General features: G+C 37.3%; 1 protein-coding gene across 1 annotated transcript; it reads right to left on the bottom strand.

The window, feature by feature from the left end:
• Positions 1-44: 44 nt before the first annotated feature.
• Positions 45-14,303, bottom strand: LOC123875033. Its single transcript, XM_045920682.1, has 2 exons — positions 14,088-14,303; positions 45-989 (listed from the first exon to the last, which is right to left on the bottom strand). The coding sequence occupies exons 1-2, from the start codon at positions 14,134-14,136 to the stop codon at positions 685-687; spliced, it is 354 nt and encodes a 117-aa protein (XP_045776638.1). The 5' UTR covers positions 14,137-14,303; the 3' UTR covers positions 45-684.
• Between the last annotated feature and the right edge of the window lie 979 nt (positions 14,304-15,282).

The following is a 15,282-nucleotide window of genomic DNA, read 5'->3' on the forward strand; positions in this document are numbered from 1 at the left end:
ACGTCGTACGCGGTTTTCCCACAGATAAAAATGAAACGCAGACAAAATAATTAGTAATTTATATTTTAATCGCGAATAAGTTTACAGGTCATGTATAATGCGTAGCAAAATTAAAATTATACTTAAATACAATGTTTTAAAAATAAATAACAGGAAGTAGGTATATTATGCTAATTGGCAAGCTTAGAATGAGTTTGATGATCTTTGATCTTCCGTTGCAAACTCTTAAGTTATGTCCACACTGCTTTTTTCGTGAGTCGCGCATTTGAAGCTATGATGAACGTAAAATGAACTTTAACTGCATTGTTTTAATGCTCAAATTCGTTCATTCATCTTCAGTCAGCGCTCCAATCGGGAACCTTGCGAAATAAAAATCGGTGGTACAGAATTTTTTACTTCATTTGAAAGAGCTCGAATTCTATCGAGGTTAATGAGATGTAAAATCTCATACTAACCCCACTGTTACTTTTGACAAGATAGTTGACACATACAGCAAATATGGCGAGTGCGTTCTCAAAATGAATGCACTATAACGATATAATATTAGTATGTTTGGTTCGTAACGTCTTAAATACGTTTAGAAGATTTGCAAGTCGAAAATAATAGCGCAGACAAAACAAACAGTGTGGACATAGCAGTAATAATCTCACTTGTTAATTAAAACTAAATTAAGTACAAAGAGTCTTATCTACGTTCCACTGGCTTCACAATGTCGGAGGTTGCTTTCTTTTTGCCCAGAAGCTTCTTTCCATAGGATTTATCGTTAGAGTCGGTTGGTTCGGGGACTTCGTCGGGTTGTGGTTGGTCGGCTAACTCTGGGGTGTCAGGGACGGCGTCGACCTGTTTCCCCACGCTGCGGCCTGCTGGGAAGACGTGGAAGGCCTCAGCGAGGTCAGGGTTGATTTCTTCGAGCGGTGTGTCACCGTTCTGGATGTACACTGGCACGTAGCCCGGCACTGCTGGTAGGTACTGCCATTTTGGACGCGCCTCTGAAAAAGAAGTTTGCGGTTATTTTTATGACAAGATACGTCAAGATGTAGGTTTGGGAAAGTAAACTAGAGTGCGGGAACTTTCGGTTTGATCCTGAATCGAAGATATGTCAAATAGGTTATGGCTGACATGAAATAAAAGAAAAGTAGTCGTTTCATAGCATACCTAGCGTCAAATGTGGGTAACATTTGACGCCTGCCAGTGACGTTGAAGCCTAGACGTTTTGTTACAAGTTCCATAACTATAGTGAAGTTTTTAGTATAGTGGGTTATAGTGGGAATAGTGGGTTTTTTAACCAGAATGTATTATATTACAGTCAGTAAGATAACAATTAATTCGGCGGTGTTACTAGACTCGGATAGGATAGTCCACCGATTTTTCAACTTGTCGCCCTGACCCCCGGCCGTCTGGTCTCTGCCGGGGTGAATGCTCCGCCCGATACAAACATTTATGTTAATATTTCATTTTTCATGTACATAACATACATGACATACATAACATGTACGTAAAACTAACTAAAACTATTTATTTTTAATTTTTATACACGGGCGTAAAAGTAAATTTTATAGGATATAGGTAACGACTAGCGAGCGTTTTGTCGTTTGATAAAAAGTCACTGATTTGACTAGTAGTCATCAGCCCTATTGTATCTCTATTCTCTAGGGATAATACTATGATAGATTATGATATTATTATAATAGAATTAATAGATAATGTGAATTGTGTCAGGGTCTCTACAGGGACATTAGGCGCAGTTTTTCAATGTGCGTAGCATACCACTTGTTATCACATATCGTGACCTATATACTTGGATGATTAAATAACTACGAAGATTGACGTCGCTATTTGATTAATCGCATTATGTTTTGTGAACATTATCTCCTTTGCACATTCAAGTCGTCTGAAATATCAGAATGGCCCAATTGTACGCTTTAGGACAGATTCGCTTTAACGGCCCGACTACATTAACGGCCAACAACGCGATGTTCAACGGCGTTTCCCGTTAAACGTAGATGTAGCCACGATCAACGTACAACGGCATTCATAATGCCGTTTGGCGTTAGAAGGTTTTAACCCTAATTCAATTGGCATTAGACGTTAACCGTTCAAGTGTGGCCACTCAGTTTAACGCGTTATCGCGATAATTATGGCATTTTGGGCATTGATGTTAACCTTAATGTAGCCCCATATAAGACAGATTCGCTTTACGAGTACGGCCGGCAGTTTTTTTAAAATACTAGGTATGATAAGCAAGACATTTATAATATTTTTATACATATACAAGTTAGCCCTTCACTACGATCTCACCTGGTGGTAAGTGATGATGGAATCTAAGATGGTAGCTGATCAACTTGGAAGTGGTAATAGCAGTGGTAATTTTTGCACACATTCTGTGAAAATTTCATTTTCTACCTATTGCGGTACCAAGATACAACCCGCTGACAGACGGACGGACGGACAGCGGTGTCTTAATCATAGGAGTCCCGTTTTCACTCTTCGGGTGCGAACCCTAGAAAGCGGTTCAAACGAGCACCGATGACCGATTTGGTTTATCTGAATTAATTATTATATTATTATCAGCGAATTTACGATCCACGATGTGTCTGCACTCTGCGTGCGTGTTTGACCTCCCGACGGATAGGTGCCTATCTATCGGCGGTCTTAACTCTGACTTACATGTCACGACTAATGCTAGTTAAATAATTATGTAACATTATGATAATAAATAGCCGTGAATCCGTGACTGATGTAGGTTACACGTTACAATATTAAACTCGATAAAAATTAATAAAACCAATAAGGCCCTACATCGAACCTGAAAGCTTCAAGGGCAAATTTTTCAGTCGCCAATAAAATCAGTCGGTCAGATGAAATAATGTCGTGTGAAACTAACTATGAAATAATCGATAATAATCTTCATCGTATATTATTTAATCCATACTAATATTATAAATGCGAAAGTGTGTCTGTCCGTCTGTCTGCTACCTTTTCACGGCCCAACAGTTTAACCGATGCTGACGAAATTTGGTACAGGGTTAGCTTATATCCCGGAAAATCAAAGAGTTCCCACGGGATTCCCAAAAACTCATCCGCTTAATCCGATTTGTTTGGAATTTGGTACCGAGGTAGCTTGCGTCCCTGTAATTGACATAGGCAACTTTTTATCCCGGAAAATCAAACAGTTCCCACGGGATCTATAAAAACCTAAATCCACGCGGATGAAGTCGTTGGCATCCTCTAGTTTCTAATATAGTCTTTGGTCGGCGTGAGGCTTTACTCCTGTGGCTATTTACCACCCGACCGGCAAAGTCGTGCCGCCAAGCGCTTAAAAGTTCCGGTAGGTTGCCATGTAAGAAACCAATAAGAGGTATGGGTTTAATAAAATATTCCATACTCCATCCAAGTTAGCCCGCTTCCATCTTAGACTGTATCATCACTCACCATCAGTGAGATCGCCTAGTTAAAGGCTAACTTGTAATCTATAAAAAAAGTTTCTTCAACCTACAGAAATTAACTTGCTGCGAGTGTTTAGGCACCTAGTACAAGTGACTTGCCTGAGCAGACTTGCAGTTTGTATTCCTAATGCACGCTTTGCTTAAGGCCATGGCAGACATTAAACGAAGAAAGCAACCAATATATTGAATAATTAATAGGCAAATTAGTTAATCAATCAAATAGTTCCGACAGCAATTAATGACTTGCTAATCCTGAAAAATATTAATGCACAACATGCAATTATATTAATCTTCGTGCGTCTAATTTCTCTAATATTGATTAGAGAAATTCGAGCATTGGCTCAAAATACTTTCACGTTATTAAATGGTGCAATGACCGATAAATAATTGTTCCGTTTGAGATGAACATTTCAAGATTCTACCATATCGGTTACCTATCACATTTTCGACGTGTTGCGTAGGTACGGTTACACAAATATTTGCTAGTATTTTACAAATTAAAGCAGGCATAAATCATTCTTCTGTCGAAGCGATATGAGCTGGTTTCCCTTGTTCAGATTTTTCGGTAGTGTGCACTGTTGGTGATAAAATGCTGTTAAAAGCATTGGAGCGGACGTACGCGACTTTCATCTAACGGTCCATAGCCGCGAGGCTGAGTTTTTGCTTGTCAAAACACTAACTGTAAGTACCTATAGTGAGAGAGCCAGCACGTGCCAGACTTTAGTTATTTTATAAAAGCTGAAAGTTTCTCTGCGTATTGTCCCTAGCACAGGGAGGAACGCTTAGCGACTATGAAGTTTGGATCATGGTGGCTTTGGGAGATAACGGGTAATAAAGGTATATAAAGGTCGATCAACAACCGACGCGGCCGCAATGCTGTTAAAGCATATATTCAATGCGTGGGAGGGGTCACAGAATGCCATTGGTATTTTCTGTGATTTATCCAAGGCATTTGATTGCGTTGAGCACGAGACTCTTTTAGTTAAATTGAGCCACTATGGAATCAAAGACACTGCGCTTGGTCTCATTGCGTCCTATCTTAGTGATCGTATTCAAACAGTATGTGTGAATGATGTGAAGTCATCCGGATCAGCCTCACTAATGGGTGTTCCTCAAGGCTCTATTCTAGGTCCTTTCATGTTCTTAGTATACATAAACGATTTACCATATGTAGTCCAAAATATTTGCGATATCGTACTATTTGCTGACGATACGTCTTTGATTTTTAAAGTCGATAGAAATAAGGTCAATTTTGACGATATAAATGGTGCCATATCTCAGGTAACTCACTGGTTTACTGTAAATAATCTACTTTTAAATGCAAAAAAAACTAAGTGTATTGAATTCGCACTGCCCAATACCAAGAACACAAGTAACATTAATTTAATGATAAATAATGATATTTTGAAAATAGAAGAGACTACTACATTTTTGGGGATAACCTTAGATGCGAAGCTGCAATGGGGCACCCATATATCAACTCTTGCTGGCAAACTAAGCTCTGCTGCTTACGCGGTTAGAAAGATTCGACAATTAACTGACGTGGAGACCGCAAAGATAGTATATTTTGCTTATTTTCATAGTATTATGTCTTATGGAATCTTAATATGGGGTAGAGCGGCAGATATTGGGAGAATTTTTGTATTACAAAAAAGGGCAATACGCGCAATTTATAACTTAAAACCACGCGATTCACTTCGAGAAAAATTTAAGGAAATAGGTATCCTTACCGTAGCCTCTCAATATATTTACAACAACATAATTTTTGTAAGACAAAATATTCTTAGTTACAAGAAGGTTGGCGATCTACACAACAGGCTGACTAGACACCGTAACAGGCTTGCGACTCCTACGCTCCGTCTCAGGAAGGTCCAAAAGTCATTTGTGGGAATGGGTATAATCTTCTATAACAAAATTCCTCAGTCAATTTTGGACTTGCCTTTACACAGGTTCAAAAAATCTATTAAAAATATGCTCTTGAGAAAAGCATATTATACTATCGAAGATTATGTAAATGATAAAAAAGCGTGGATTTGAACTTCGATTCGCTCCAGCAATGCGCAGGACTTCAATTGCTTTTATACATGGCATAATATTGTATATCAAATCTTTGAAAAGAGCAACCGCCGAGTTTCTTGCTGGTTCTTCTCGGTAGGAAAGGCATTCCGAACCAGTGGTAGATGCTTTTGACGATTCGAAAGAACTTGTAAAAGTCTAATTGAATAAAAACATTTTGAATTTGAATTTGAATTTGAATAAAATCTTACGTCTAAGTATAAAGTCTAATTTCTTAAATATTTTCTTCGGAATAGTAATCGGTACGTCTTGGAAATCACGCTATGTTTTGCGATACAGTGTCGTGGCAACCCCCTGCCTGACGCCCTTCACTGGCTGGAGGTTGCCATGATTGCTGGCTCTTAGTCCATTAGTCAGTACTCTTGAGAGGTTGACCACAATAATGTTCTGTAAATACATGATACATCATACGCGATTGTAATCTCCAAATCAATATACTAAGGTTCACATTTGACTGCAGACTTCGTGAAGATAATTTTGTTCATACATTCAACATCTTTCACCAATTGGTTATCTGCTGGCCTAGATTCTGAATAGGCAATATCTACCTAGCTAGTATAATAGGTACCTAACTAATGTCTCAACTCTCAACAGATTAGTATCTCAATAGATTAGTTCTAATAGAATGTTATCAAGTCTGATCCTTATTTTTATAATATTCAGATACAAGTTAGCCCTTGACTGCAATCTCACCTGGTCGTAAGTGATGATGCAGTCTAAGATGAAAGCGGGCTAACCTGGAAGGTTAATGGCAGTTTTTATTAAACCCACACACCCCTTTGGTTTCTATACGGCATCGTCGCAACGCTAAATCGCTTGGCAGCATGGCTTTACCGGTAGGGTGGTAACTAGCCACGGCCGAAGCCTTTCTCCGGCCTCCCTCCAACTACTATCATCACATCTATCGCCGGACCACAATGAGCACAGGTGTCCTCAGAATGAGAAGGGTTTAGGTTGTAGCACCACCAATCACCATGTTTGCCAAGTGCTGATTGGCAGAATTCTTTGAGAAAAATGGAGCACTCTCTCAGGCATGCAGGCTTCCTAGCGATGTTTTCCTTCACCGTCAAAGCAAGTGATACCTTCCTATTTAATTGCTTTAAACGCATAAGAAGCCGTCTAGACAGAGCTATATCGTGCGGTCACCGAGCGGTTTATTTTGTGTGGATCCTACAGATAGGCAAATTGCCGTAAAAAGTTATTGCAATTCGCCTTGAGTCTCTTTTGTTCAAGCAAGTTTGTTTTGTATCAGGTAACTTAAACTTCTAAAGTGTCGAATACTCTATCGGAATTTGGCACGCTTACTATGTAAATAAATTAAAGCCTGACCAGAAAAATAAATAAATTACCTCGCCATAATGTGGAAAACTCGTGGAACTAGACCATGGCAAGACCATAATATACTTAGTGACCAAGTGTTTGATATAATTATGGTCAGACTTTAAAATACATATCAACAGACTAGCTGATGCCCGCGACTTCGTTCGCGTGGATGTATGTTTTTTAAAATTCCCGTGGGAACTCTTTGATTTTCCGGGATAAAAAGTAGCCTATGTGCTAATCCAGGGTATAATCTATCTCCATTCTAAATTTCAGCCCAATCCGTCCAGTAGTTTTTGCGTGAAGGAGTAACAAACATATACACCCACACACACACACACACACACACACACACACACATACAAACTTTCTCCTTTATAATATTAGTGTGATAGTGTGATTTAAAAAGCTTTAGTTAAAGGTAAGTAGGTACTACAAACGCAGCAGCAGTAGCTACAAAGCACTTTTAACGCCGGAGCAACAACATGCGACAATGCAGCATGCTACAAATGGAAGAATTAATTTAACATGCGGCATAAAATAGAATAGACTAATTTTCAACGTCATCTATAGAATTGTTGGCATGCTGCATAAAATTTATAATTATATTTATGCCGCGATAACATCGCACCTCGAACTGAACTGCAACTGAACGGCAGTGCCGCGCCACGCGGTACGCGCGTCGCGGCTGGAGAGAATATCGTGCAGCGCGCTGCCGCGACGCGCAGTTCAGTTGCAGATCAGTTCAAGTGTTCACCTTTAAAATTAGAATAAAGTACGATAGTCTGCCAACGATTCTTGCTGCATTTGAATTATTGTACCATGCGGCCCCGTAGCACGTAGCATGCCGCAATGTTGCAACGTAGGTAAATGAAGCACAACTTTATAATGTTATCAGGTAAAGTATTACATCTACATAATGTTCTGATAGCTTGGGAACAGGCTTTTAAGTTGTAAACTTGATGTTGCCGAGAATAACCAGCAAATGATTATGCAGTTAAGTTATTACGATGGCTCTAAAGGACTAGATTTACTTGATGGTCGGTACTTATCGATATAAAGTCTATACTCAATCTATAGGTACTCATTTGTATCGCTTTTGTATCTTGAAGCTTTGGTGGATAAAGTAGCTTATTTACTTTACATAAAAATTAACTTCAAAGCCAAAGAACAAAATTAAGCACGTTTTCAAATAACTACAAATAGTTCACATTCATCTATCAAAATAAATAATTCATCTTAGTTACCTATACAAAAAAAATAGCCCATTTTTAATACGAGATTTATATAGGTAACTTACATATTCAAACTTAACTCTTGTACCTACTTATGAGATGGATCTAAGATATTTTCCCGCGGTAAAAACTGATATGTCCATCTCCAGAATGCAAGCTGTGTCTGTGACAAATTTCACCAAGATCGGTTCTGCGCCTTAGACAACTTAAATAGACAGACAGATAGACACAATTTCACTATAGGTATCCATATTTGACTAGATTACGTCCGAGACTCATCCGCGTGGTTCCCCTGGGAACTATTTGATTTACCGGGATAAAAGGTAGCCTATGGCATTCACCAGGTCTTTAGCTACTACCATGTATAAAATCACGTCGATCCGTTGCTCAGTTGCGGCGTAATTGAAGGACAAACCAACAAACTCTCGTGTCACACTAATCACACTTATTACACTAATATTATAAAGGCGAAAATTTGTGTGTATGTGTGTACGTGTGTGTGTGTGTGTGTATGTTTGTTACTCCTTCACACAAAAAACTACTGGACGGATTAGGCTGAAATTTGGAATGGAGATAGATAATGTCCTAGATTAGGACATAGGCTCCTTTTTATCCCGGAAAATCAAAGAGTTCCGCGTGGATTTCGATAAACCTAAATCCACGCGGACGAAGTCGCGGGCGTCAGCTAGTTTGTAATATGGGTAGTGATAAATTAATATGAATTGTGTCCTTATGTTAAAAGCATGAAGTTATCATTGTGGTTCCACGGTATAATAAAAGTCATTGTCCTGTTCGTTGGTGTGTGGCCGACTCGGACTCGGAACAGGTTGATCGTGTTTGTTTTTGCATTATTATAAAACTAGCTGATGCCCGCAGCTTCGCCCGCGTGGATTGAGGAGTTGGACTCCTTTATGAAACAATGTCGCAAAGTTCCTCTATCGATTAAAAAAGAAATGACGCAAATCGGTTCAGAAACCTCGGACATTTCGGTGTACATAGGTAGAAAAACGCAACTCCCTTTTTGAAAGTCGGTTAAAAAAGTAGCCTATGTTACTCCGTGGTCAATTCTCTACTTGTCTGTGAAAATCCCGTCAAAATCGGTTCAGCCGTTCCCAAGATTAGCCTTTTCAAACAGACAGACAGACAGACAGACAGACAAAAATTTTAAAAACGTGTGATTCAGTTATAGTATCGTTCAAATAACCATATGACCTTAATATGCGGTAGTTATTTCGAAATTACAGACACTCCAATTTTATTTATTAGTATAGATAGATTCCGACTCCCGCTATGACTGTCCTGCAAATATCATCGCGATTCTATTGCGTGCTGACTTCACATCATTTAACCTTCACCAAAAGCTTTCAGAGCATTGTATTACTAATAGAGTTAAAAACTTGATTTTTATTACTAGAGGTTTATAAGGATTGGTGCACATTTGATTTTAAAGAGCGATTAATCGTCCACATTAATGCACTATTTTTAAATTAAGTAGTTATCTAAAGGCCAAAATTCCTAAAGCTCTCCACTCTTTTTTTCGTCTTTTTCGTTGAGTCAACCAAAACAAAGGAAAAAGGTGAGTGACTGAACTATATTAACGCAAGCTCAAACTACTGGACGGATCTTGGCTGGGCATTCAGATAATTATTAGGAGGTATACATTCGCTAAGAAAGGATTTTTGAAATTTCAACCCTTAGGGGTAAAATAGAGGTTTGAAATAAATATTTAAAAATTAAAAAGATAAAATCGCGGGCTTAAGCTAGTAAAAAATTATAATTAGTTCTATGTAAACTCATTGAAAGAATATCTTACCTATTTGAACATCATCCATAATTTTCCGATAATTTCCCAACGAGAAGGATAGTTGAGACATTGGAAGCAGTAGAAAATATTTTATGTACACTGCTTTATGCCTGAAGACCTGCAATTGCTTTGATGGGCTAGTAATAATTCGCCATGCGGTATGCCACGCTGGCTATTGAAAGTAAGGGTTGATTCACATTGGCAGCTAATCAAGCCAAGTGGCACAAGATCGTAAATAGAGTTTTATCTCAAGTGTCACGAAACTCAAAGTTGAAGGGGACTACGCAAGAATAACAGAACGTTATTAAAAAGCTCAATCTGTATGGCAAAAAACTGCTCGCGCTACCAGCTAAAAGTTTTCCTAATGTGCACTCGCCCTAAGCGAAAACAGTTTTTTTGCGAGCCCATCAATTTTATTCCAGACGTTGTCGGTAAAAAGCATAAAAAGCTTTTCAGTTTTATACCTTTATATACTTTTCTTAGAATAACGATGATATCATTACTCGTTTATAGATATTATTACATACAATCTCTAAAGGATGCGTAGGTATAAGCTTGGAAAACCTATAGGTAGGTAGGATATTTTTTGTCTTATAATAATAGGTAGTAGGTACGTATGCGTAGCCTTGGCGTGGTTCAGTTTTGGCTTGTTTCTCGGATATCGGATAATTGGGCTGAATGATTTATTAATTGTTGATTTGGCGTGAATATTTTATATCATTTTATATACCTAGCAGTCGCCTATGTTTACACGTATTCCTAGGTAGTAAAATTGTGTGGTTAAATGATTTAGTACTGTTATCTGTTATTAATAATATTCGCTAAAATATGTATGGCATGCATTGTAAAAGTATTTAGGTGGTTGTCTCTGATACTACTATGTGAAGTCATGTGTAGGCTTTTTTGGATCTTATTGTGATTGAAATTTGTCGAAAAATTTATTTTAAGATTAGCCAATGTCAAGTTTGTAGTTATTTGTAACAAGTTAGTTAAACTATACAAGTATGGACCCGTCTGTGCCGGCGCTCGCCGACAGACGCACGGCACCCCCTTAGAGCGCTTTCCAGTCAGTTTTAACAAAAAAACATTACTCCAAAAAGGCAGAGCACGCCCGCCAGCCAACACCGACACCCGAAAAATTGTTATATCAGTGTTTCCTGACTGGATATTATTTTGGATTAACTCTGTACTGTTTAAACACCTTGTCTTCCCATATTCAAAGAAATAAACTATTTCATTCATTTCATATGGTAAAATGTTGCGCTATTGTTGAATACAATACAATAGAGTTTAAATGAACGCTTAGATATTTTGCGATAAATGATGCTGCGTAGGCGCACGACCGCGGAAAAGATTATCACGACTTATCCACGGATTCAATCGTGACTTGAAACCTGAATAACTAAATAAGTATAGCTAAACCGCTTGATTAGCTAAAGCTTTTTGCGTGTTATATATAATTGGCCATTTTATTTTATTAAACAAAAACTATCCTGATTTAAGAAGATTTATTCGATCGATCGAAGGTTTTTACATTAAGTTGGTAACTATACTTTTTCATTAAAAGTCATTGTTTTGGTATGTGCATATTTTGAGTTTAAGTTAGGTACCTAAGTATAACATTTGTTGTTAGGTAAAACTGAGCGGACGCTTTCAATTTGCGTCATCCATAAAATTATTTGCCTCGTAAATTCTTGTAGATACTTGATAAAAAGCTTTATCTACGAGATTGCTGCAGAGATTTTAACCGTTAATTGGAGATAATTCTCAAAAACTAACACTTGAATCACGAGGTTTTTTATGAACCTAAAGGTTAGCAAGATTTTTGCATTGAATTCATATTTTTCATTATTTGCAAACCACGACAAATATGATAAACGTTTGATTATAAAATGCATTTAAAATTACGAAGATTGTTGATTTGTTATAGTGAGGTATAATTCGTATTTTGATTAATCGAAAAGTAAGTCGACAAGACGTGAGCTCTTGACTGCGCAATGCAATCTCATCTGGTGATAAGTGATGACGCAGCTTAGATGAAAAAAGTTGAGAAGGGCATGACATTCATTAAACCATGCCCCCAATTCTGGAGGGGTGGTAACTCGCCATAACCGAAAACTTCAAACGCTCCCACCAAATAATAAAATCTCAAATGAACCCAACCGGAAATTGAATCCAGGACCTCCCACTCATACCTAACTCACCATTTCTCCGGCAAGTTCATTAAATTATATTAGGACCTTGTAAAGCTCCTTCAATGAAAGTGGTTGTATGTTTGATTGCCGCGATTTCATTCTCGTAGATTTAGTATTTTTTTAAATCCCAAGGGAACTCTTAGATTTTCCCGTATACAAAGAAATGCATCCTTGTCCAAGAGGAAAGCCATCTCTGTGCCAAATAAATGATGACTGGTACTTTGCCCGTCTGGATAAAGTCTCTCAAAAATCCTGGGGGAACTTTTTCATTTTTCGGGATAAAAAGAAGCTTATGCCCATCCCCGGGATACAAGTTATCTCTGAATTCATCAAAATCGATCAGTCAGACAGACAGACACACTATCTATCGCATTTATATTATTAGTATGGAGTATGGATGGTGAATATTATTTTAATAAGCATTTAAGTGAACACCTAGTCGTAAAATCAAATAATACGAGTTAAAAGCTCTATCAACTTAATTGCATTCAGGCCGGATGCCTGCAACGAGGATTTTAATGGTGATTGTAAACGTGTAATATACATAAACTTTTGTATCATCTATAGTATTTATTGTTAACACTAGGAAACCGATTGACATCGGTAGAGGGTAATAAGTTAAAATTGCACGCTAAATTAATTACTTTTGGGACACTGGCCCACATTTCTATCAATTTTCTAATACTAGCTAAATTAAACTAAATTGACATTAACATTTATTACTACCCTTTTGCGCAGGGTACATTGTAAAACGATAGCAATTTATTTATTCCTATAATTTCAGTTTAATTCAGAGATTGCAAATGTCTAACAGAATTAGTACCACCTCTTCACGTGTACGGTTTTGTAAAATTACAGAAAACCTTTTTTGTACCTTCTTAGTTAAAGTTATGTACAGTATAATTTTAGCTGAAATCTAATTCAAGATTATAGTACTTTTGTTTATGTAGGTACCCCTGAAATTGCCCTTTATCTTGACTTTTTAACCCATGCATTCCATTACTTTTGTTACTTTTTGATCGGCCTCGCCGCTTGCGAAATTATCTGAACTGGTTCTTGTCTGGTCTTAACCGTTGTTTTATAATCAAGTGAAGTGGAAGTCTATTTTGGTCCATAATAATATATTCTCTTATAACTTTGTAATATACCTAGCGGAATGCTTTAACTTCTTCTGTTCGTATTAATATACTAGCTGTGCCCGCGACTTCGTTCGCGTGGAATAGTGACTTTTCGGGCAGCACGGACGCTCAGGCGCGAGGCGTGTAGTACGTACTCTGTACGTTAAAAATGTTCGCCGTGATTCTTTAAATTGACATAACTTTTTTATTTATGAACCGATTGACATGAAATAAACACTAAATGTTAAGTGAAGCTTACTACAATATATTAGTGAAAACCGTATCTAAATCGAATAAGCCGTTTCTGATATTAGCGTGCACAAACACACAGACAAACAGACAAACAGACAAGCAGACAAAAAAAAATAATTACAATTTCGGGTTCGGCATCGATATAATAACAACCCCTGCTACTTTTTTTTTTATATATTTCCATTGTACAGACACCACTTTTCTACAATTTTATTATATGTATAGATGTATCTAGTAGTACTAAATACTAGAAGTATTTACAGCTAGATAGATATATTTGTAGGTATAATAAGTCCAAGATTTTTCTAAATTTTCGGATACTGTCTATTTTGCTGCTATTTATGTATGTATACAATTACATCTTTGTATGATTGTGTGGTTGTCTTAATTGTTTAGTTTTCTGAAAGCAAACTGCTGCAACTAACAAAGTTTTGAGGTCGACAAGCTTTTTTAGGTTATGAAATAATTTCGCTACTTAAGATTTAGGAGATTTAAATATGTAAGTATTTCTGAATTTTTAAAGAGTACAATTAGAACATTAAGAATTTTTTAAAGAAAAAAATTTCAATGCGCATTCTTTTTCGAAAGGTTTACAACTTCTGGTTTCCCTTATAAAAAATAAATAAAAACAATACACTCACCAATCAAAACAACGCACATAACACACAAAACGATAATCGATTTATACATTGCGAATAAAAAAATAATCAATTAAAATTGATAAAAAATAAATAAAGTTGTCGATGTTTTCACTAACGGGTGCGGGCCACGGATGCGAGCTTGCGAGTGAGGTGCGCGTGCGATCGGAACGGGGTTAAAAAGATCCGGCTTCTGGGATGCAACTTTCCTTGTGCGAATAAGATAAAGAAAGAAGGAAAAGTCACTCTGTCTGTAACAAATAGGTCATCGTATTCAAAAGATTGATAAAGTATTCGTAATGAGTTTCAAAATTTTAAGTTTTTAAAGTTCAAACCCCAATGTTTGGAGCTGTGTTGAATGTTGATAGATCAGTCACATAGTTAGGTTAATCTTTTGAAATCTTTTATGTTGGCAAAGTTTGACATGAATTTGCGATAAAGAAGGGGTTTAAAAATATCCGGCTATAACTGTGAGTTGTGACGCAACTTTCCTCGTGCAAAGACACAAGAAAGAAGGAAAAGACGATCAAATCTGGCAAGCAATAGGTCATGCCATTTAGAAGATTAATTACATTGTTTGTGTACAGTTTTAAGGATAATAATACAAACTTAATAATTTACAGTCTATTTATTGCTCATTAGTTACTAATGAAGCCACTCACTGTCTCTCTCAAGTTACACGAATTAACTAAACATTTTCCGCCAAAAAACTGGTTGTCTTTACTCACAGAGAATGTAGAGCGATAGTTTTAGTGCTTGACCACCGTGTTGCTTCAGGAAACTCATTATAATACTGCGATTGGTTCAGTACTTCATTGGTTCAACTTCAAATAATAAAACTAAATTAGGTATCAGTACGCAGTGTCCAACATTTTTTTTGGTATTTTGTGGTCCGCTTTTCGTGCCAATTATCTATATTCTGTGCCAGATGTAAAAGTTTTATCAGGCAGTTCCCATTTTTGGCGTAAAGCCGTCCTACTGAAGCGTAGAAAATGCAGCTAGGCACAACTACAGAGCTTTTGAAACTCCTTTCAGGTTAGGGTGTTGCCAAGACATAACTTAGTCACTAAGTGAGATCACTGCCGAGTGCTGTCATCGATAAAATATACTGTAACATCACGAGGATTGGACGATCTCCCTTGTGCAGTGGTGGCTTTAAGTGGGAGGCGTGGCCTGGGTTAAATTTTCGGTAGAATTT

Source organism: Maniola jurtina, chromosome 2, assembly GCF_905333055.1.
Source record: "Maniola jurtina chromosome 2, ilManJurt1.1, whole genome shotgun sequence".
NCBI lineage: Eukaryota > Metazoa > Arthropoda > Insecta > Lepidoptera > Nymphalidae > Maniola > Maniola jurtina.